At 35.1% G+C, this 25,872-nt stretch overlaps 1 protein-coding gene across 1 annotated transcript in view; it reads left to right on the top strand.

Moving 5' to 3' along the window:
- LOC112048924 (probable G-protein coupled receptor No18) overlaps positions 1-20,900 on the top strand; it is a 40,476-nt gene extending 19,576 nt beyond the window's left edge. Inside the window, exon 2 of the mRNA XM_024086631.2 lies at positions 19,410-20,900. Coding sequence (XP_023942399.1) covers positions 19,410-20,664 — 1,255 coding nt within the window. The 3' untranslated portion in view covers positions 20,665-20,900. The remainder of the gene's footprint in view (positions 1-19,409) is intronic.
- The last annotated feature ends 4,972 nt before the right edge of the window (positions 20,901-25,872 follow it).

The following is a 25,872-nucleotide window of genomic DNA, read 5'->3' as shown; positions in this document are numbered from 1 at the left end:
TAATGCTAGGTTCTGATCGTACCTACTTGCGTGCGATATCACTGTGCCATACCTATTCCGATTCTTTCTAAGATAACTTTCGTTAAGTGTCAAGTAGATCATCATCTAAATCTTGTCCTATCTCTATAATTTATGACGTCACATCTAATAATAATTTGTATATTATCGCTGTACTTTAAGATATCTTAAAGATAGTATGATTGGTAATGTAAACGAATTGATAATAGTTTACGTTTACTAAAAGCCCGTCACCCACTCTGAAATATAATTGATGGAACACTTGAAAAACCCTGACATTGACTAGTATTAACACTTTTGCAGTGGAATTTTGAGTGGAACTTTTTGTGACAGAGCTCTCGCAAAGTGTCAAAAACATTCTTATAAGTATAGCGTTATTCCTAGCTTAAGCGTTTTCTGTTCTGTGTATTTTTTTGGTATGAAAGGTAAAGTTGCCGGCAGAATTACAGGTAGGTTTATGATGAGGCTTTACACTTATGCTTCAGTATAGCTTTAAGATGCGTGCCACGAGCTTTTATCTTAAAGATAAAAAACATATTCTTGACTAAAAGCGGTATAAACGAATAAACGAAATATTGCTTTCTCTTTTGTCCCATTGCATCGAAAAGGAAGTGATATTTTTGGTTCCACCGTTATTGGTCGTCATTGTTGTAAACAATAGTTTTCCATTTAAAATCTTGTTCCATCCAAAGAGTTTTTTTTTTTTATTCTTTACAAGTTAGCCCTTGGCGGTACGTCTTTGCCGGTAGGGTGGTAACTAGCCACGGCCGAAGCCTCCCACCAGCCAGACCTGGACTAATTAAGAAAATCTCAATCTGCCCAGCCGGGGATCGAACCCAGGACCTCCGTTTTGTAAATCCACCGCGCATACCACTGCGCCACGGAAGCCGTCAAATAATAATCGGATAGTATGTTAGTATAATAATCGGATTTTATTCGTTACCTATTCCCTATGAGGGTTAAGTGTTATAAAGATATGACACATGAAGATTTCTAGCCTAGAAAAATCTTCAGCGAATTTTATTTCTCGGAAATTATAATGGCTTTGTTTTTCCGTAATGCAATGTAGATCGTAGAAAGTGGGTCGTGCTACGTCGGCTCCTGTTAAATCGGATTATAGGGAAATGGGTCGAAGCTCGCTGTATTTTATATTCCTGAGATAAAGGATTGGAGTTCGTCACATTGAGAGACGTAGTCATTTATTAAGAGTATATCAAAGGACGTTCTAACTTTTTTTTTCTTTTTGCAAATGTTACGTCTTTGGCGATTGAATAAGCTTGAGCTAGATTTCAATTAGATCGTTTACCCTTTTCAACTATTCTACGGTTAAAAGTCTTCCAGAAATTAATACTAATTTTATAAATCTGAAGAGTTTGTTTGTTTGTTTGAACGCGCTAATCTCAGGAACTACTGGTCCGATTTCAAAAATTCTTTCAGTTATAGATAGCCCATTTATCGAGGAAGGCTATATATTATCCACGTATTTTTACGGAAACGGGAATCACGCGGGTGAAACCACGCGGCGTCAGCTAGTGAGTGAATAATTGTGAGATTTTCACTAACTGTGAACCAACTTTGTAGAATATATGCAGAAGTACACAAGAGACAAAGATTAGTTGCAAGACTGATAGTTAGGAATAGGTCTTATTAAGTTTTATCGGAGATTAGAACTTTATTAGACTTTTCACAATTCGAAGCTGAGCAATCTTATCACATATTTAATTGGACATTTACTATTGATAACACGTGCGATTCTTTAATTAATATTTTTTTTTTCTGGCATTCTGTCTTTATACCTACCTACTTTGATAGCACATCAAAAGTGTGATCATCATTTCAATGCTTCCTTTTCATGGAAACGAAATAAGGAAATATATAAAGTAAAACTCAACATTTCTTTAAAAATAGTCTTTTTGAAAAGTCGTCCAGCAAAACGTCTGAACCCATTATGAAAATAATTTTACGGTGTCATAAAAAAAAAATGTTATTTATGTCTTCGTTCCAGGAAAGTGATGTCTGTGGTTATATTGGTTTCGGACTATTACGAGAACAAAGAACAAGCTGTAAGTAGGTACTTAGTAAAAAGGTTTTACAATCGGAGCGTGAAGCGGCGAATGCATGAAAGCATTCCCTACTTTTAGGGTTGCCACTATTGTTAAAAAAAAACAATAATAATTTCCCTTAATATATTATGGGAAAATAGTTAAAATGGTCAGGCAGTTTTAAGTTTTCACAATTTGAAAAAAAATTGTATACATTTAAGCCACTTAACCAAATCTTATCCATTTCTGAGAGGAGACTCGTGCTCAACAGTAAGCCGAATATGTGTTGTTAATGATGATGATGACGATAATTAAAATCTTGATGAATTTATTATAAACTTTATATACTTACAATGTCATTACAATTGACATATATAAGTATGGTAAAAAAAATATGAAAAAAGTATTAAAAAACATTATTAATCATGTAAATAATTCTCTACACTATTAATAATGCTTACATTAATATTATTAAAGTAAGCTCACGGAAGACTCATTATACTAGCCAATTTATTTAATAGTTGCAATAAATTATACAATTCGCCATTTAAATTATTATGACTGCGATTTATATTGTATGCGGTATAAATGTGTTCTGGCATCGAACAACTTTCGTTATTTTTATAGTTGGAAATAGTTGACAGAACAAGCAAAGTCCTCCTGAGGTAATGATGAAAACCATCACAGAACAACATTATAATAAAACCTTAAGAGATTTGTTGTAACACACTCCAAAAGAGTATGTATCACCAAATCTCTTAGCCGAGTCTATTTTTGTCTCTTGATTTCATAATTAAGTATACTCATTTAATGCACATTATATTTCCGAAGTTATTCTTCAAATAGTCCTTGACAATATTTATAAAGTACAACCAATATGAATATGCTCTCAAAATACTCCTTTATTCGAATAAATGCATAATAGATAAAGGGTAACCCTATCCATATGTATGTGGCAGCTTAGATGCATTAACCTTAACCTGAAAACTTGACAGCAGGTGTGTACATACACTAGACTATAGTGACCCAATTTTATGATACCCTGGTAGTTGTAGACTGAGATCATTTTGTTTGAGGGAGGGATTAGCTTAAAAATTTATGATACTAGTAAGTAGTAGATAATTCTGAAAACTTAGCCTGAAATTTTAACCATTATTATGATAATATTTAATTAATTAGGTTTAAATTTAGGTAATTTATGGAAAAATTTCTCTAGTAACAAATAAATTACCTCCAGAATAAGCTATTAGGAATCTCTGTGAGCAGTCAATAGATGAATACCTTAGCATTTCATGGATTTACGGTGCGGATACCAGGTCCATTGAGTCATAGAGTAAAACACCAAGCAGAACCTTGGACTTGTGACCAGGGTTTAGCGTTAAGAAGTTCATTTAGGACATGTTAACATTTCTCTTCTCCCTGCCCAGCCAAATATGGACACCCGGTCTAATATTGAACTTTACTGCAGTTCTAGTGAGGCTTTAAGTAGGTTTACATGTAAACAAATCTTTTTGGGGTTTTTTGAAAACACTTGTGATCTATATTAGAGTTATGTACTAGAGAAACATAAACAATTCAGTGGTTTTGATAACAAAACCAAAGGTTTTGTACGAACGCATGGGCATGCTTGATTGCGCATGCCTAAACAATAGCTCCTCCCTTAACAATAGCCATTGTGACACGCGGCATACCGTGATAGAGTTGTCGCGATCGGTGCGAATGTTTTACAAACATTTCTTACTAATACTGTTCGAATTACCTACTGATTGGTGATATTTTTAAACATACAGGATATGACGTTTAACAGATCCCGCGACTTCTTCCGCATGGAAAAACCTTACCCTTCTAAAAAGAACACCCTCACACAAAGTATATCCAATGGAATGAAACCTAAAGTCTGAAGTCTCGAAATTACAATCGTAAGCCAATAACAGCTTTTTGTAGCGTGTCTATAACAAAAATATTCTATTTTTAGTATAAGAAGTATCAATGAAATCGACAAATTATAACAGTAAAAAAATATACACGTCAATGATGCTAAGAATTAGATAACTTGCGGAAGACAGACAGTACGTATTACAGCAAAAAATCTTTTGATATACTTGTAGTACAGTTCTAACAGTAATTTGAACTACTCAAACCAAAACATTACACAATTAAATAAACAAAGCATAAATAAAATAAGTTACTAAAGAATTTTATAGCCCTTTTTAAAAGCATTTGAAACTGAAGAAAAAAATACCCGCTATCAAAAATATTGAACATTTTTCTTGATTAGTTTATGGGTAAAAAAGCCATCTTTTTAATAATTTGTAAAGAATCATGAATAAAAATGTACAACAAGATAGCACTAAAAACAAAATAATTGGCAATATAAAACATTTAAAATAATTAATCCGACAAGTTTAAAGTTGAAAGAATTTTTACGTTCTCATAATTTAATTGTATAACTATAAGGAAGATGAATAAAATTCTATGGTGTAGCGAGGCGATCTTAATCAAGCAAATAAAACACAGTGGATCGGTATGCCGGTATGTTTGTCGTCATACTGAGTCATGATACTTATCCTTAACTGACAAGAGACTAACTGATAAAATCGCTTTTTGCACAAGGATCAGTCCACTTTCAGTTTATTGAATACTAGCTGACGCCGCGCGGTTTCACCCTCGTGGTTCCCGTTCCCGTAAGAATATGGGGATAATATATAGCCTATAGCTTTCTTTGATAAATGGACTATCTAACACTGAAAGAATTTTTAAAATCGGACCAGTAGTTCCTAAAATTAGCGCGTTCAATCAAACAAACTCATCAGCTTTATAATATTAGTATAGAAATATTTTTCCGAAAATGTCGTCTATACAATGAAAAATATATTTATTTATAATCTTCTACGAATAACGAACGAATCCTAACAACACGATTTTGTTGGCGTTATTGGGTATCTAGCTTAGTATCTGTCAAAGGATAAAGTCAATCGAGGCAATTACAAAATTCCACAGCGTAACCATCAAACTAATTCGGTGACTTTCATTTACTCATAGCGGTTGAGTTAATAGTCCAACAGATGGTAAAACCACTCTTAACGTAGCCATACGTTACATGTAAGTTTAGGCGGATCGTCATTCCTCAGCCTCCTTTTTACGTGACACCTCCAATACCCGAGTGCCTACGTGGTTATTGCAAACATTAAAAACAATTACCTAGGTATTTCCCTCGTACTATCGACTTATGAATGGACTCGTAACAATTAATATTACTAATTATTATGAATGGGGACAAAACGTCCTGTTGTTTTTTAACAAGAAGAGCGTACAACTGACGTATTGTACGTATGACGTCACACTGCCTTGTTTACTTTATAGTCGCATTGAGGAGAATCCATTCACAAAAGTCATGTAGGATTTCGTGGTTAGTGGAAACAAAATAATTTATACATTTAGGCGCGAAGACGATGTAGGCATGAAGACTTCAATTATTATCTATATATATTTATAGATATACATAAAAGACATTGGCTTTTTTTATCAAATATTGTGACAGAAATTAGAAAACAAAATTATTACGAGTTTATTGTCTTTAAAGATAAATAACAGATGGGCTTTTTTATAAAATTACTTCGAAAACAAAATTTATTGCGGAATTTTCCTTTCGTTTAACATAATTGTTTAGGTTCACTGAATAGCGATGAGAAAAGGCATTTGAAAATTGGTAATGTCTGAGAAGAGAAATATCTAAAACTTAAAAAACCTTGCCTCAATTTATTTGATTACGGTATATGCATATTGTTATTTATCCGAGTATATTTGTAAGCAAATTAAATTCCGACGTAGATATATGACGATTTAAGCGTCATCCACATCAATTTAATCGTAATAGAACATGCTTAATTATTATTTTTCCTCATCTTACAAATTAAGTTGATTCTTTGAATGACGGAAGGCAATTACTTATGTATTGTTATCAATATTATAGTGGATTACATCATCATTTATCATATGCCATGGTTTGTTCTACATAAATACAAATAGGTAACTTTGTGCCTCTTTTTTTTTGTAATATTGCGTGTAATATAGCTTGATTCGGCATAGATTTTACATTGAAGAGTTTGTATGAATAAATGGAATATATGGAACAAACTATTAAGTATGGAATATATGGAACAAACTATTAAGTATATTGTTTTTTTATACTCACATTGGTATTTGTGTAGATAACTTTATATTTGGACAATAGATTTAGATAACTATTCTTATAAGTCGATTGGTTATACCAAGTATTTTAATTATATATATACAAATATCTTATGTCTAATCCTATAAAGTGATCTTGTGGTGATTTAACTACAATAGTCTATAGGTATTTTTCTATGAATAGCACAAAATAAGTGGTCTGTGGGAAGTGTATTTTTAAACAGATCCAATCATTGTTATAGAGTTACATTATTCATCATCGGTCACCGTGGAAGGTCGCTGGTTAGGACAAAGATGATTTGTATTCGAAATAGTTTGCTTGTAAAAAACGATGACAAAACATCAGTAGGTACATCAAGTTCAGTCAAACTGTGTTTATTTAAAACTGACGATATTTTCAGTATCAAATAAGATAATGTAATATCTTGTTAACACAAGATTTATTAATATTAACCATACTAAATACCATTAAATAGACCCGGGACTTCGTTCGCATGAAGTTTTCTTTCACTAACACTGCGGAAAGATGAATTATTTAGCGACATGTAAGTAATATAGCCTATGTGTTTTTCCATTATAATCTATATCTGTTGCATTCCAAATGTCAGATATATCGGTTCAGTAGTTGCGAGATAAAGGAGTAACAGATTCACTTTTAAAATAATAACAAAAACAATTGCATTATTGATAAAATTGATTTCGTTTCTGTGTCGTCTTGTGGATTCAGATACTACAGGTATCATATCTGTTTAAGTAAGTTAAGTACTGAATTGTGATGAAAATTATACTTCGCTAGTTCTTACAACACTTTATTCCACCTTTTTCAATTACATTACAAATTTACAAATTAAATAATAATATCTCTACTATTACACTATTTCGCCAAAACCACCTCTCTTCATCACACTTCCCCGAATAATCATCTTTTTTCTCCCTTCCTACACTGCTCACGCCACCAACCCCTCCAGTTCCTCGTTTTGCCGCCAAACGTTCCTATTGGTCTTACAATAAATGGCGCCTTTTGTAACAGCCAATCACATCGGACCTGTCATTTTCGTTTCACAGACTACAGATTTTATCCACAGAATAAAAATATAGAGAACAAAGACTACTTTTTTATAAAAATCATGACATGAATAACTACATGAATGCAAGCGACATTTAATCCCAACCTACAAATTGATGTGATTGATGTAAATTAATTATTTACGTCAACCAATTCTGCTTGTAATGTTGACAACTTGATGCAATCCCTAATTAGGTTTAAGGAAATACGTAGTATTTTGCCGGAACTCGTCAAATTAATTGTGAATAATTAACGACTGCGTTGAGAGGATATTGCTTCCTTGATAGCATTTAACCCTTTCCTTCCTTTCTATGGCCTTCACCTTTACAATAATTTATTTTTGGTTTATTCCAAAATTGTTCTACTACAGTATGGAATGGTGCAATATTGCGGTATGGTTATGCTTAGATTGCTATTACATTACTGAACTTGGTTTAATTTTCAACCTTATTAAAATTTAAACATTATGAATTTCAGTTAAAAATTTAATTTTTAGTAAAAATCTCATTACCGTCACCTTCTATATCCTTAACCCGCATTGCAGCAGCGTGGTGTGGTCTAAGCTCCATATCCCCTCTCCTATAAAAAGGTATAGGCCTGGCCCTTAAGGCGTTTACTGATCCGCATCATAAATATCGTATGCTAGCATCAAACGGATTTTTAAATTTAACTGTCGTCAAAAACAGTCATGATAATCATGAAGCCAAAAAATATCTTTAAAGTGTAATCAGGTAAAAGTAATTAACGCATGCGTCACAATAACCGCATCAATCAATAATGCATGCGTCAACGCAGCAACAGCATTGTTCTGCTGATCAATGTGATAGCAACGGATGGGCTTGCGGCCAGGAACAAGGTAGAGTCACCATTTCTGTGCTTCAACGATGAATTGAAACTTTTATCGTGGGCCTTGATCTTTGCATTGTTATTTTTAATTAAGGGGTAACTCACAACTTTTTTAATGAGATCTTCCGTTATTGCTATGCTCATGCGTCATTTAACTGACGTAAGGATATTATTTATTTATTGAATATAAAAATATATGCATATAATAAATAGAAAAATACTCTAATCATCATTCCAAGAAATCCTTAGCATCATATTGATTAAGGTATATGGTAGGTAAGACTGAATGACCTTGTTTATATTAAAAGAAAATAATACAGAAGAGCCCAGCCAATTTTGTAAATCATTTTGTAATTGTATAACTAACTAATGCTGCCAAATGTTCTTGTATTATAAACAATTTCTAAATTTTTCATACTTACGTTCCATCAGAGAGATTGTAACAGCCCATTAACGCAACTGTTTAAATACATCACGAGTGAGAAATCACAGTAATTAAATAGATAACGGAAACGCTAAAAACAAATTCAAAGCCACCAGAAGTACCACATAATACGGCCTCGGACACCACAAACGTTAGCAATGTAGCCTTTGAAGCACCATTTAAAGAGACCTCCAAATGTTTAGACATCGTTAAATACAAAAGGACGGTCAGAGACACCGTCGAGACCAATTTCGCACTAATGTAATGACCCATTACAAAAAACCAGCTCCGGCCCACGGCTTTGCTCGCACAGTCATCGCATAACGACAGCCCATGTGAAGAGCGAATGTAAAAAAATATACTAATGACAATGTTCCAAATTTTGATATAAAACTGCCAGTTAAATAAATATTTACAATGAAATATAGTCTAAAGCTACTTTTATTAGAAGAAAACTTTTTGTACCTAATGAAGATCAGAGAAATACTTGCATGAGCCGAATTCAAAAATAAAATAAAAATAAAGATTTAAGAGACAGATGAAGAAATCTTGTAAGCGGATATAAACAGTTAGATTAATTTAAAAGTTGGAACGGTATCGTGGAGATCAGATTTTGTTTTGGGTCCTAGCCAGATTGTAATAAGTAAGAACAGAAAAATAATTTCGAAATTTTTCCGCAATCTTAAGTAGCATAATACGTCTCATATTTCTGTGCAAAAACAGTGCCAACATTTTCAAAGTAAAGTAAACTATTAGCTATGTATATTCGTGGCACAGGAATAGACAGGATTTAAATTATTTTAGTGTGTGTTATTTAACTACAATGTAACATTAAATACACGTGTTAAAAGTGATCAATCAAATAGGAGATTCAACTGTCAAATCTAAATCGTTATACCATCTGTATGATTTAGGAGGATTTAAAGTACAGGAAGTAGGTACTATAAACTAAATAAGAATTCACAATACCATTTTTGTAATCACGTCTCGTGTAACGGTTGAAACATGTTGAACAAGTATGATTTTTGCTCAAAAAAGTTGAATTAACTTTCCTTTAATTTTTGTCATTGTGCCATGTATGTACTCTTTTTATGGACCTTGCAGAATATTTTTTGGCAACCATAGATAAATCATGAGTAACTTTTAAAGATAAATATGTTACGAAGTCAAAAGTCGTTCGTAATCAGCCCTTGGCCCTGATTCTATATGACATTGTCGCAACTAAGCGTGCAATTAAAATTGTGATGTAATTTTAGTATAAAATTACGATTTTGACAAAAGTAGTTATTTTTAAAAACTGTATATTATTTTATAAAAATATAGTTTAAATTTATTACAAGTTGTTGAAGTAGTCTGTAATCATTTTCGTAATACACAATTATGTAACTTTACAAAGAATCCAATTTTGGTTAAATACTATATATTTATTCAGTCAATAACCCTTACACGAATTTATTATAATAGCAGCAAAAACATTAAACCAAACCCGTACCGTATAATGTGCCAATTATCAATACAATAGCCTCCATTATTCTTTGCCTGATTAATAATAATGAAGATTAGTCGTCTATCGTAAGTGTAGTAGACTTTAACATACATCCGTTTAACTATTCAATTTTGAATTTAGTTATAGCATTGAGAATTATTTTTAATAAATTTTCAAAATAACAAGACTACGGCAAGATAATAAGAACAGTCAACCTTTTAGTAGTTTTAATTATAGATATATTTTTAACCGCATTACTTTTACTGCCATTCGGTGGTAGCCTAATTAATGCCATTTACATTTTATGGAACGTTTCCAAGTAAGGTTTCAAGTAAATGAACTTGTAATCGTAAACAAATAAATGGAAAATGACTACATTTGTAATTTAATTATCTGGTTTATCGTTTATATGAGTTTCATCAATAATATTACTGTTTTCTATTATTAAATAACTTCTTTACTCTTTTTAAATATTTTCAATTTGTTAGTGTAAAACAGATGAGCCAATATTAGAATTTATTATAATTATAAATTTTAACACAGTGTCGAAAGCATTTCTAAATTCAAAAGTGAAAAATTTAACCATTTCAAGCGTTGAACGAAATTTATAAAAAAGCTTATAATTTTCCAGGTATCTTTTTTAAATTGGCATTTAAAGTTGTATTTTTATTGCATTGTAATTGATGATTACCGCTTTAAGCATACAAACCTAAACAAACGCTTTAATCGTGATTATATACTTTTGCAGTAAGGATAATATAAATATGTCTAATGATTTAAAACTTCTTTAATATTATACCTACAAAAAATACTTGCAGATATAATTAAACAAATAAAGATACTCAGTCTTAGGAGGATCAAAATATATTAAAAAAGTAATTGCTTTTTTTATTCAACGAGATAGCTGATATCTAATTATGAGTGACGAAGCAGTCTAAGATTTAAAAGTGTTTATTCAACTTATACCTCTAACTGGTTCTTATCAAATCGGAATTTTATGTTTTTACGGTGAGAGTAGCTTAGATAATATAAGGAGGTACGTAATAGATAGGTATATAAAGAAGATCGATCTGCGTAAGAAATAATAATAATAAATTACGAATCAAGCCTAGATACTCTCATTTGTGTCGCAATGCATATACAATTGAGCTAGAAGTCGCTAGTTTTATAGTAGCTAATAAATGATTAATCTAACGATAAGGATTTTCCTCACAAAAACATTCCTTTACATTATTTTAAAGGATATCTACGTAGTGATCGCACGCGTCAATACCATAGATAAAATTAGTTACTGGAACTAGAATTCTTACGAAGTACTTGTTTACATGGTCATTTCCACCGTTGAGTCATAAGCAGAAGTCTTAAGTTCTACTGTTGTACAATTTGCGGTTAATTATTTATGTACAACATGGTAATTAATGAGGAAAATTACAGATGATATGATAAATAGGCAATTCAAGTTAATATTTAATTAAAATTTTTAGTAATCAATTTTTTATGTTCTTCCCCGCAAATTAGGTTAACAGGTTTTTTGTTGTTGTTATTAGTTGTCATTTTCTAATAATAAAAATGCTTGTAACTTTGTCAGTGTTTCTCTAAGTTACTTTATATATTAAATATCATATTTGTATAAATAATGTTTTCGTATAGGTATAATAATAATAATAATAATAATAAAGCCTTTTATTTCCACATAAATTTACATTTCAAACGTTTGTTAGGTGTGTTAGTTTAAATTATAATTATATCTATATATTAATTCTAATGTTAGTATGGTTAGTTATCTTCTTGTGATGTGGATCCCGTTTGGGTGAAGGCCTCCTCTTTCTTCTTCCAGTAATCTCTATCTTTTGCGAGAGACATCCATTCTCGCCCTGTTTTGATAATGATGTCATCAGCCCACCTTTTAGTTGGTCTGCCGACGCTTCTCTTTCCAGGTGGACCTTTCCAGTTTGTGACTTTTATGGTCCATCTACTGTCTTTAATTCTTGATATATGCCCAGCCCATTGCCATTTCAATTTTAGAGCCTGTGTCACAGCGTCAGTGATTTTTGTTTTTTGTCGGATAATTTCTGCCCTTATTTTTTGAATTTTCCTTAGTTTTAGTATACTTCTTTCAATCGACCTTTGTGTTGTTCTTAGCTTAGTTTTCACTGTATGCGTGAAAGCCCATGTCTGACATCCATACAATAAGCTGGGCAAAAGACAAGTGTCAATTACAATTTTTTTCATATCTGTAGTATAATTACCTTTTAAAATTTCCTTCAAGGACCAGAATTTGTTCCAGGTTATTTTACACCTTCTTTCCACTTCTTCTTCGTTATTTGTTGTGCTGAAAGATACTTGTTTACCCAGGTATATATATTTATCCACATATTCTATGTAGTTGCCATATATGTTTATAGGAATTTTTTGGCTATTTGTCATTATTTTTGTTTTGGAAGCATTCATCTCAAGTCCAACTCTAGCACTTTCTTTAACCAGTGACTGTATCATAGTTCCTAATTCTCTCGATGTTTCGGAGAGTATAACAATGTCGTCCGCGAATCTCAAGTGGCTCAGATAGGCACCGCCCACATATAATCCCTTCATTTTCCAGTCTAGATGTTTGAAGATATTCTCCAGGACAGCGATAAAGAGTTTTGGTGACAGAGGATCACCTTGCCTTACTCCCCTTTCTATTCTTATTTCTTCTCCTCTGGTTTCGAGTTTAACTCTGCTTGTGGCGTTGTTATATATATACTTCAGGATATTTATATACTTTCTGTTAATGTCCAGTGATGATAATGTGTCCCAAATAGAATTATGGCTTATACTATCGAATGCCTTACTATAGTCTATAAAGGCTATGTAAAGTGGCCACCTAAACTCTTTGTACTTCTCTATCACTTGTCCTAGGGAATGTAGATGGTCAGTCGTACTATAACCTGATCGAAATCCTGCCTGTTCTATTGGTTGTGTTTCGTCAATCTGTACTGATATTCTTTTTAGGATTATCGATGCAAAAAGCTTATATAAACATGCCAATAGACTTATGGGTCTGTAGTTGCCGACATCATGCGGATTGCCTTTTTTATATAACAGAATTATATCAGATGTGCACCACTGTTTTGGAACAGATTCCGTTTCTAATATAAGGTTAAATAGTCGTGTGAAGTGATTTATCAGAATAGGTGCAGCATGTTTCAGCATTTCATTATTGATTCTATCAGGACCTGAGCTTTTTGCACTTTTTAGTAGTTTAATGTGTTCATATACTTCGTTTGCCTCTATTGTGGAAATACTATCTGTGTTAGGAATACAATTTGACAACTCTTGAACGTTGTCCTCTAGGTCCCTTTTCTCATACAGTTCTCTAAAGAAATTAGTTGCCTGATCTATTATGTCTTTTCTACATTTTGTTTCTTCCGAATTTGTTTCTAATTTTTGAATCCATTGTTTATGTAAGCTCAGCTCCTTGAATGCTCTCTTTGTGCTCCTGAACTTAGTTATGTTTTGTGTAATGATGTTCTGTCTATGAATTTTGTAGTCTTTTTTTATTTCTTTGTTTGTTTGCTTAAATAGTCGTGCAAGTTCCATTTTTGTCTCTTTAGTTTTATTTTTTGTCCATATAAGTTCAGTGCGTCTTTTTATTAATGATACAGTGCTGTCACTAAATATTTTATATTTCTTCTTTCTCTTTTCGGTCATTTTTAAAGTTGCACATGATGTTAGTGCTTTTTCTAGAGAGTCATAGTAGTCTTGTACATTCAGAGTTTTTTCTAGTTTTTCTTCAAATTTGTAAGTTTCAAGTTTATTTATGTATGCATTAATATCAAATTGTGTAAGTAAGGCATTTGGAGTTGATTTGAAATCCCTTCTGCTTATTTTCGGAAAACGTAGGCTTACTGTAGCTCTTAAGAGTCTATGATCAGAAGAATAGTTCATTTTATTCAGTATCTCGAAGTTCGTTATTAATTTTGAATTGTTAGTCATAATGAAGTCAATTTCGTTCCTGTATTTGTGATCTGGGGATTCCCAAGTCCATTTTTTGCTTGTTTTCTTTTTAAAATATGTGTTCATTATCGCCAATCTGTATTCAAAGGCATATTCTAGTAATCTCGTGCCTCTTTCGTTTCTTTCTCCGTAACCGTATTTCCCCATAATAGGGTACTCCTCAGTTTTAGGCTGCCCTATTTTGGCATTAAAGTCGCCAATTACTAGAACTTTTTCATCAGCTAGTTCGTGTGCTTTTCTAAGATCATTGTACAGTTTTTGAATTTCTTCTTCATTTGAGTTTTCTGTAGGTGCATAAACTTGGATAACCGATAAGTTAAGGTCTTCAAACTTCAGTTGCAATAATGCTACTCTTTCTGAGATGCCAATGAAGTTGGTTATGTGGTCTTTCAGAGATTTTTTTATCATGAACCCCACCCCATATAATCCTTTAGTTTGTCCAATATAGCATAAAATACAATCATCGTACTCTTCGATATTACAACCCATTCTTCTTACTTCCGAGAGTCCTATTATATCGTAATTTACTTTTTCCAATGCATATGTTAATTCCAGGTATTTTTCGGTTGATGACAGAGATCTTATATTGTATGTACAAATTTTTAAACTATTCTCTTTTAGCTTCTTAGTTTTATTTTTGGAAAGAGGGTAATGGTCTACTTTCCCACGAGGACCAGTCGGCTTGGGAAATGGTTTAATTTTGTTAGTGGATTGCTGTTTATTTATATTATTTGTTTTGTTCCGGTGGCTGATGACATTATCCTATGAGCTGCGTTCGGATGTTAGTGTAGATGATGTCAGGGAGTTACTTCTACCTCTCATTATGTCGAACGCATTCACTCTGTTTGTTTTTGTTTTTGAGGTTATATGTTGTTTTCTTGGCAGTTGTAAGTTGTTGTTTGGTGAGTTAGATTCCTGTCTTTTACGTTTTTCTACATTTGATGTTCCTTCACCTTCCTTGATAATAAGCTTATCATACTTTATGATCGCCCAATTGCCTTTATTTCTTTCTTCTATTAATTCTGTTTGCAGTTCTCTTCTTTTTAACAGAACTTCCTTGGGGAAGTCCTCTGAAATATATCCATCTTTAAGTTTCTTTCTGTTTAATATTATTTCATTTTTCTTCCAACCATTTACAAATGATATGATAATTGGTCTTACTCTTGTATCTTTGATGTCTTTTTTCCCTATTCGGTGTATGTTGTCGATATCTCTATTTTCCAGTGAAATGTTGAGATCATTTTTTATTTTTTCTACTGTTACAGTCATGAGTTCTCTAGACGTTTTCTCATTTTCCTGAAGACCGTGAATGATGATATTATTTTTCCTCTTAAATTTTTCAAAGTTTGCGATTTTTTCCTTCAAATTACTGTTTTCTGCTTTGAGTTCTTTTATGTCAGTTAACAACGGAAATATCTTCTCATCCATCTTTGATATAATTTCTTTTGTTTGGTTGGCCATTTCTATTTTCATTTTTTCAAAAAGATCTTGAATTAGATTTGCATTTTCCATGATGAAATTACTACGTGGAACGGAACGTAAGAATCTCTCGCCGATAGCTTTAAATATCTTTTATAGTAGATAAATAAATAAATAAATAATTCCACTTTCTCTTTTGTTGTTTTCGTATTTGACGAAATGACGAATGTTAACTGTACGTCTATTATTTTCTTTGTCTACGAATCACCGTGGAGCACTTACTATTATTATCTGTCCAATATGTTGAATGTGGTAATGTTGGCCACAAAAGGGCTAGAACTCAGAGCCGGAAACTTGGTAAATGGTTATGTTGGTCATACGTTTCTGTCAGACAACTTCAATTGTTTATGGTTTATTATGACAGTTTAATAATGGCCGATAACCTCCAATTGTATAATTTGTTGTAATTCAAACTTCGTTTCTGTACTTTTAGCACTAATTTCACTCAGATTTCACTTCGTATGAGTACTTCGTTACTTTATTCTCAAGTTGCGAGTGTTATTGTGGAAATTTCGTAAGTATTTACACTGATGTTAAATTAAAAACTGAGAGAAAAAATAGCAAAGTGTCACTTGTTTGCACTGCCGACCGGAAGTAATCGTATAGGTATACTACTATAATTTTAGATTTGTATTGAATTGGTCTTTCGAAATTCCAATATTTTGTTAAAGAATATAGTTTTCAATGTCAATTATAAAATTATACGTAATATTTATAGTGTTGCAAAATTGGCTGAGGTCTTTTAAAAAGGTTAACAGAATTTACATCTAGTCCATGTTATTAGGAGAAAGTCAAGGTTTCGTAAAAAAACATCAATTAATATTGTTGTTCTACTTAAACGGGGCTTTCCCAACCTTGTCGGTTTATTTTTACACCAACTACGAGTAGTGCGAAACTCATAAACCCGGCTTTGTGTATAATAATCTTAAATATTGACATGTTACTCGTATATCTTCGTAATATTAACGCTGACATGATTAAATTTATTGTTGTAAACAGTACAACCTTCTGTTTTTACGTCTCATTAATATTCCTAATTAACTAAGAAACTTGAGTTTACGAAAATGTTATAGAAAGGAACCAAGACACGGCATTGAAAATTGGACGTTCTGAATCACCGTCAATATAATTTACGAGAGGAAGTTACTGAGTTTTATTTTCAATTTACAACGCACCTATTTGACATACTTTGCCAGAGTTATAACGTTGTGTGATTCTTCAATTTTTTTATAGTTTCGTATAATTTCGTGGTGTGAATTCATCGTCAACTTCCTTAATGAGTTGCCAGAATGTAGACAAACATTGGAAATTTATGAATAAGCAATGATCTTTAAAAGTTGAAACGAAATAACCACGCTTACTTGCAACTCCGTGGGAGATTAATTGTAATTGTCCTCGACATAGTTTTGCAAAAAACCGCCTTGCATTTTGTATGGCGGGTTATTATTTGTCAATGTTGTCATTACTAAAAAAATACATATTTTTAATGTTAATTTGTTGTTTTATCATACAGATAAATTATGATTAATTAATAAAATAGTTTGTGTTTCTAATTTTATATTGTTGTAAAGGTTAACCTAAAGATCAATTATTTTCTATACTTTTAAGACATAGGTTACAATGACTTTTAATGTTTTAGTTTATTTTTTATTGTCGTTTATTGTTATTGATATATGTATTTAGATCCACAAGTTACACAATTTCATGTTTCAAGGTGTCATTTGATTAGATAAAACATTACATGCTAGGCAACAGATTTATTCATCTATTCAGCCTATGATTCCGCCTATATAAAGGTGATATATGCACGTTGCATATATGCGATTTTAAATGTATTGATTTGTTTTTCAAATATATCTCCTGTGCTCGAAGGTCTTGGGATTGGCAATGTCATCATATCAATCACAAGGGCAATTTATTCCTGAATGTGCTAATGTGGAACATTCTGGTCGATTACATTATCGGAGTTACTATGGAGTTATTATAACCAGCTATGATCTAACTTGCACAAGTATTTTGAGTAAAAAAATTATCATATATTTTAACTAGCAGATGCGGTTTTGCGTTAAATTCAGTTTTTCACAAATCTCGCAGATGCCATCGATTTTTAGGAGAAAAAGTAGTCTTTGTTCTTCTCCAAGGTCCACGCTATTTAAAATTGTATCAAAAATATTCAAATTTAGTTTAGCGTTTTAGGCGTCAGATTTTAACAGTGAGACGGACAGGCGAACTTTTGTATTTCTATTTTAAGGCATTAATTTAATGTGAAATTTGACTATGTTTGAGTTAAAAAAATAAGAGTGGTAAAACTCTTAAGAGATTGATAGAAGTGACAGCTTGTTAATTTGAAAGTTTTCTATGTATAAATCACACTCTACGCCGCTGGTGTTTGTAGCTCTACACTCCAAAGGTTAAGTTTATTTGTTTCAGTTTTCAGAACAACCTTACCTTGGAGCTGTGATATAAAAACACATTGGGATTTATAATAAATTCGTATGATATTTTTAAACATTCAAAAATTTACACTAAACTTCCGACATGGTTTTGTAATTCAATTAAATTTCCTTATATTCGTTAATTAACCTCAGGAAATACGATAAAAATTGGAATTTTGGTCATAGATGCGTAAACATTGATAGTGTAAATTACATCCGGTCGCATTTTTCCGTATGATTAGCTAATCCCAAAAAATATTTTTTAACCTAATTTTTATGATTAATTAATAAAAAGAGAAAGGTTTTGTCTGTCAAGCAGATATCATCAAACTAAATCTACAACAATTACAAAAAATTTAAGCAAAATTACTAAAAACATTATATTTTCTTTTTCTAAATTAGTTATTATTTTTTATTAATTAAAATTAAAATTAAATATAATTAGAAAATTGAAGGAAAATTTAAAGGTTATTACAGCTACTGTGCCCTATATTCTTATCACTGACACCAATTACCTAATTACGGCACTAGCATTATACAAGTCATTGTTTAGATTCATTTACTCTACTGGCACGGTTTAAAATTAAACGGTTTTCTGCTAAGGAATAATTGAGAGAAGACAAATTGTTGTATATATTGGTTTATGCCTAGCGGACCTACATTGCCGACAATTTACTGTTATTTAGTTACACACATCATCTGTCCTGAGTAGTTTATATTGCGGCTTGGCAAAAATTACTTCATCTTGTGGCAGATTTACGAAACTTCACGGTCAACATCGAATTATGACACAGTACGGTTATTTTATTTGTTTTATATGATTATTTCTATATTTCTGGCTTTCGTGACATGCACGCCTTCCGAGGACAACATTCGTAATTGAGACCGGAATAGTAAATAGTACGTGAACAGTTAGAACTCGGTCACGCTGCAAGACTTTAAGAAAGTCCTTCGCACGGTCAAATGTTCATAATCTACCGGCACATCGGACTTGCGACACCCGACTACAGGACAATGAAACGTCTTACGCAAGAAAATAGACCTTATTTCCCGCTGCGAGAAAGTAATAAAGGTGTGGCGACAAATGCCCTCACCGTCCGACAAAGGTCGTGGCGGCTAATCGCCGTACACTCTCGTTAGCTCCATGAAATTACGGCCTCTATTTTCGGTGTGTTACAGGTTCAGGCGAGAAAAGTTTGTAAACATGCCAGTTAACATATGTTTCAAAATAAGAATTACTACCGATTTCACAGTTTGGTTCCCAACACACATCGTCATTAGCAATTAACTACCCGAGTATGTCAGACATACGCATAATATTTCACAATAACTCCACCATAAACTCGAAACGGTTTTAGAACTAAACGTTCACGACCTCGTTGCGTTGTTATTCGCCGGTTCTAACCAAAGTTTTCCTTTGTTCTAGGTTCGTCATTAACCTACTGGCGACGAATTTGGTGACGACCTCCCTGCTCGCGCCCGCGCTGTTCGGCGAGCACTCGGCGAGGGAGGTGCGCGGCTGGGTGGAGGCGGGGGACGCGGCGGCGGCGGCCTGCAGCCTGGCGGCGCTGCTGGCCGTCACGCTCATCGCGCTGGACCAGCACCACGCGGTGACCGACCCCCTGCGCTGCCACGCGCGCCTGCTGCAGCGCCGGCCCGCCTCGTTGTGCGCGCTCACGTGGCTTGCCGCGCTCGTCGCCGCCGCCGGCCGCGCCGCCGTCGCCGTCTGCCGCCATCACTACCCGCAGGAGCCCGCCGTGCGCGCAGCTGAAATAGCGTACTACGCCGTGTACCTCGTCGCCGGCGTGCTCGCGCCCGTGAGCATCGTCTGCGTCATGTACGCGAGGATTTACCGCGCGGCGCGCTCGTCCGGCCTGCGGGCGCGCGCGCACGGCGCCAGCGCCATGCAGCTCCACGAGCCTCAGATAATTCTGCCCGACCTGATAGAGGAGGAGGGGCTCACTTTGAAAATCGACATACCCGACAACGCCGCAGAGAGCGAACCCAAGTTCGGCCCGTTCCTGTTGCCTCCGGAGCGGCCGGTGCGTTGCCCGTCTGTCGCGAGCTTGAGAAACGCGCGAAGAGAGGGCAAGTCTACCGAGGACGTCCGGCGAGGTCTGCCGGCGGTCAGCTCTGCGCCGACGTTGGCGGCGCCCCTTCTAGTACCTCAGACGACTCTGCCTTCCAACGGCGGATCTAGGATAACGTCGATCCGCTGCCGCATTTCGAACGCCTCGCTGTTTCGGTACAGAGAAGAATCTCGTGCGGCCAGAGTCGGATTGATTACCGGTGCGCTAGTGTCGCTGCACGTGCCGCACGCGGTGACGGCGCTGGTGTCGGCCGCGCTGCCGGGGCTGGCGGACGGCGCGAGGACGCCGGCGCTGGCGTTGTTGTTGCTCGCTTCGGCGGCGTCGCCGTTCCTGTTCGCGCTGCGCTCGCGGCGGGTGCAGCGGGAGGCGAGGCGGCTGCTGCTGCCAGAAAAGAGTGCGTGGGACCGGCCGTCGCGCGCGGCGAGCGCGGCGGCGGCGGACGGGCAGCGCGCGCGCGCGGCGCTCGACCTGCTGCGCACGCTGTCGCCGCCGGAGGGCGCGGGCTGCGCGGCGGACGCGGGGGGCGCGGAGTGCCGCAGCTCCTTCAGCTCCGGGGGCAGCACGCAGATGTCCACCGCGTCGGAGGAGTGACCCCCCGCGCGGGTGCGCTTCGCCGCGCGACCCCCCGTGCGACCCACCGCGCGACCCACCGCTCTACTCATCTGTGATACTAGGATAAGACGACCCGCGCTCGGCGCGAACGTTAGACTGATTTAGCGTAAGATAATTTATTATTGTGTCGATGTACCTTTCCGCTGAGCGGACAACTTTTATTACCTGATGTGAAATACGTGAATGTATTAAAATATTTGTATTCAAATCATGAATTGTGGTTTAATTTCACCGTCACCCCTTCTGCAATTACGAAGAAGATAGAGCAAGCCGCAGTTACACAACACAAGCGGAAATTGCTCGCCATTAAACACTTTGTTACGAAAATAACTATTTCATGACTGCTTGCACATACATTTTCATAACCGTAGATAATTTATATTTAAGTGTCTCTTATTAAGCAGTGGCTAATATAAAGAAAATAAATCAAAAGTTACTTTCGTAAATTACTAATGATAATGGGATTTTTCTTAACCATAAGTTTAATTAACAAGTTTCTGAAAGTTATTTAGGTACGGTAGATACCTAAATTACTTTCAGAAGCTTGTAATTGAGTTTTCACTTACATTTATCTAGCAATTAGGTATGTCCTAATGTATGTGCATAAGTCTCAACTGAGTATAGTCAAAACTAATAGTTTATTGTGCACACGTCTTTTATGATATACTACAACCACTTCTTTCAAAAGTAAAAATTATATAATACGTAGTCACGACAAGTTACAAATACAAGTTTCAAATGCTACTATACGTATTTGCCTACTATCTAAAAGATATAAACGAAACCTATTGGAAATAGGAGAATTCTGGATACTATCGAAATTTACTAGTACTACAGCAAAATGTTTCCGATAACGGAAAGAACTTCGATGGAGCCGGGAGGAGCCAGATCTTCGGGGCTGGTGATCGCTGACTGCGAGTAATACTTATTATAATAGTAGGTATTACTTGATGGAACAAAGAATTCAGTTCAAACAGACCAGGGCCACGTCGATTCTGTTCTACAAACGCTAACGCTTCGAAAACTAGAAAAATGTATGGAAATGACAGATTCAATCGACAACTTGATCACGTGACCTGTCGATAGCAAATGTCATTCCTATACATTTTTGAAATTTCGAAGCGTTTCTTTGAACCGATTTTGAAAATTTTCTCTTACCAGGTGAAAGATACTTTATTTGGGAGTGTCAATGGCTATATTTTATCCCAGTTTTCTCACGGGCACGGGGCATCGGCTAATCTATACTAATATTATAAAACTGAAGAGTTTGTTTGTTTGTTTGTTTGATTGAACGCGCTAATCTCGGGAACTACTGGTCAGATTTGAAAAACTCTTTCAGTGTTAGATAGCCCATTTATCGAGGAAGGCTATAGACTATATATTATCCCCGTATTCCTACGGGAACAGGAACCACGCGGGTGAAACCGCGCGGCGTCAGCTAGTCTATACTAAAACTGAAGAGTATGTTTATTTGTTTGAACGCGCTAATCTCAGGGACTACTACTCCGATTTGAAAAATTCTTTCAGTGTTAGATAGCCCATTTATCGAGGAAGGCTATAAGCTATATATTATCCCCGTATTCCTACGCAAACGGGAACCACGCGGCTGAAACCGTGCGGCGTCAGCAATAGGCTGATAAAGGTGAATCACATTGCTTCTATAGTCAGTAGTCATGCTGAAGCTGTTATGGTAACAGTAGAATGGCAGATAAAAACAAATAGAACAGTCATGCCTTATCAAATCAATCCATCATAAATGTCTTGTAATTCATTGATTATCTTTTGAATATTACTGAGAATAAGATAAAAATATAGACGGTGCAATTATAAATGATGATTATTTTTTCCCAAAGGGCAACTACTAAGTTTCTGCTTCTCAGTAGGTAGATTTTGAACTCTTATCCCCAAGTAGAGACATTAATTTACAAGCAGATAGCCTACCTTCTTGGAAAGTCGCTGTCGAGAAGACAATATTAAAATCGGAAGTAAATTTATAACGATGGACCCCAATGGCCAAGTCTGTCAGGTAAATTAATTTCGGTATTTCCTATAGAATAATTTTGAAAAAGCAGATTTTTGCGAAATGGCGAACTGTCACATTTATAAATTCCCGAGCATGTGTTGAGATGCTAGGTAAAAATAAAATCCATAGACTTAACTTAAGTAGGCTTTAACCGCTGAATGGTTCAAGACTGTGGTATTTAGAAGACCCAATGTCCAGTAGACGTCCATCGGCTAATGACAATGATGACAACGCTTAGGTAATATAGATAGCGCGTTATTAACTGAGTAAGTACTGAGTAACTGGGCAGTGTGGTAGGTGGAAGTTCCAAACCCCCGCTCTTTTCATGAGGGGGCCTGGTTTTGTAGTAGGCCATTTAAATTGATTATACTAGTATTTTATGCCGACTCAGCTAACCACTAAGCACATGAGTGTTTCGTCTATCATTTTTACCATCATCTTTGAAAATATGTAAGAAGGAAATCAGTTCTACTGTCGAGTCGATATACGATAATTTATCGACAAAACCATCGACTTTCTGGAACTAGTGGATATCGAACTCTTTTGTTATCGATGAAATATAAGCCACATTACGAGCAAGCATGTCTGACCTGTTACAAAGTGTTATTAACTCAAAACCTGTCCGATACAATAATTGATACTTTATAGATGACTAGTGGACGTCCGTGACTTAGTTCTGCGTATATAAAGGCAATCAACCGATATTCGGCTCACTGCTGAGCTCGAGTCTCCTCTCAGAATTTCAGGGTTAGGCCACCACGCTGGCCCAATGCGGATTGGCAGACTCCACACACGCAGAGAATTAAGAAAACTCTCTGGTATGCAGGTTTCCTCTCGATGTTTTCCTTCACCGTTTGAGACACGTGATATTTAATTTCTTAAAATGCACACAAGTGAAACTTTGGAGGTGCGCCTAACCCCTCTCATTCTCAGAGGAGATTCGTGCTCAACCACTGTTCGGCTCACTGTACTAGACGAATATGGGTTGTTAATAATGATGATGCTAAAAACTTTTTGTAATGGTTTAAAGTTTCTATCCACTAGACTAGACCAACGGAACAGTAAGACATAATGCAAGTAAGAATGTAATAATCATAGCATTATGTTGCGAGTACAACTCATAAGCAAGTTTATCTAGAACGGCAACAGGTATTTCACTTTCGTTGTTCTCGTGTTATGTAAACAATTAGTACAACTTATACAATGTTCATTATCGCGCTACTGTTAGCGACTGCCTCGTTGGTTCAGTGGTGTGTCCTGGGTTCTAGTCTGGGTTGGGATGACACCATTATAATATCATCATTAACAGCTGACAGACGTCCACTGCTGGACATAGGCCTCTTGCATGGACTTTACGGTAAACAAAATGGTTTCGAACCGCCAGCATCCAGCCGCAGCGGCTCCCTGCAACCCGTTTCATATCCTCTAGGGGGGTCGACCCCCCACTAGTTGGACCGATTAACACACTAACACTGCGCTTTCAGGTGCGGGGTCCATTCCCGCATTTTTTTTGTTTTTTTATTTAAGTTAGCCCTTGACTACACTCTCACCTGATGGTAAATGATGATGCAATCTAAGATGGAAGCGGGCTAACTTGTTAGGAGGAGGATGAAAATCCACCCCCCTTTCGGTTTCTACTTGACATCGTACCGGAACGTTAAATCGCTTGGCATATGTCTTTGTCGGTAGGGTGGTAATTTCCACCAGCACCTTAAGACTCCAACGTCCATCGGATCTTCAAACTATGTGCCCTGCCACTTCAGCTTCGCGATTCGCTCCATAACATCTTATAACGGTCGTTGTTTAATTGTAAATTATCACCCTAAACCCGCCAACTCGCATTGTAGCAGCGTGGTGGTTTTATGCTCCATATACCATCTCCTCTAAGATGATATGCCTGGCCCTTAAGTGGATCGTTAAAATAGGTTAATAATTATAGGTTCCTATAGTCAGATCGGGTAGGTATTTTAAACAATGTAAATAAACAAAAACATATGATTCAGGGGTGCTCAACATTTTACTAAAGCATTATTCACGAATATTGTCATGAAAAAAAACTTCCTTTGATAGACAATTTTTTTTACATTTTATGTTCCTATAAACTGTTATTTATCGAACAGATAATGTTTCACTTATATTTAGGGTTCCGTGGTCAATAAAGAACCCTTATAGTTTTGTTTTTTTATTATGTATAAGCAAGCACCGCTTAGCTGTACGCTAGATTGTAAGCTATGAGGCAGTCTTTGGTAGAACGCGCTTGCCTAGAAGATGCCTATTCACTCTTGACTTGAAGATACCCATACCCATGTCCGTCTGTCCTTCTATCTGTAACTCAATTACTAATAGAAAACTGTAGCTTGACTATGAAAATTATGTACGCGATTATAGGCGTAAATTAAAAACTTGACAAGTAGTTTTTACTCGTTTTCTCGTAGTGTGGGTTATTGTTAGATATACGTTTTTATGTAGAATTTGATGAGTTTGTTAAGACACTACTTTTCAATTTAGGTCTCTATTTGTAAAATATTAAGATTTAAAGTGCTAATTTAATTTCGTACTAAACTAAATAAAATTAAAAACAGTAAACGAACAACAAATATCAATAATAAACAATAACAACGAAACGAGAACAAAACGAAATAACAAAAATTATAAGGGAAGAAAATACGCACAACAAACTGGATTTAGTTAACGAATACTGTGAAGTAGGAGTATTAGTCACAGACAAAAAATAAAGTAGTGTTCTGTGCTGTGAAGTGTGAACTGTCAAATCTCAAATCTTCTTTCACTTAATACAAAATCAAAAAATTAATCATAGTTTAAGGTAATTCTGCAATAAATGAAAATATTTTATTCACATTATAATAAAAGAAAACATCATTTGAATTACAACTTCTTTCTTCTTTTGATATGATAATACGATAATACGATTTATAAAATTAATTAAAGCTCTTATTTAATTTTATAAATGCATATTAATACCCATAAAACTCAATCTTTGTTTTTCAAAATGGTTTGTGACTCATGTCTGCTTGGGGTATTTAAGGTTCTTTTTATGTCGTTTGTGTTGTATTTCTGCAAACTCTATTTAATTAACATAGAGGAATTAGACATGGAAATGCATCGCACCCAAATGCAGCAACAAAATTGTCTGTCGTTTTTAG

Source organism: Bicyclus anynana, chromosome 8 (genome assembly GCF_947172395.1).
Source record: "Bicyclus anynana chromosome 8, ilBicAnyn1.1, whole genome shotgun sequence".
NCBI classification, from domain to species: domain Eukaryota; kingdom Metazoa; phylum Arthropoda; class Insecta; order Lepidoptera; family Nymphalidae; genus Bicyclus; species Bicyclus anynana.
The sequence above is the reverse complement of the archived record's forward strand: the minus strand, read 5'-3'. Positions and strand labels throughout refer to the sequence as shown.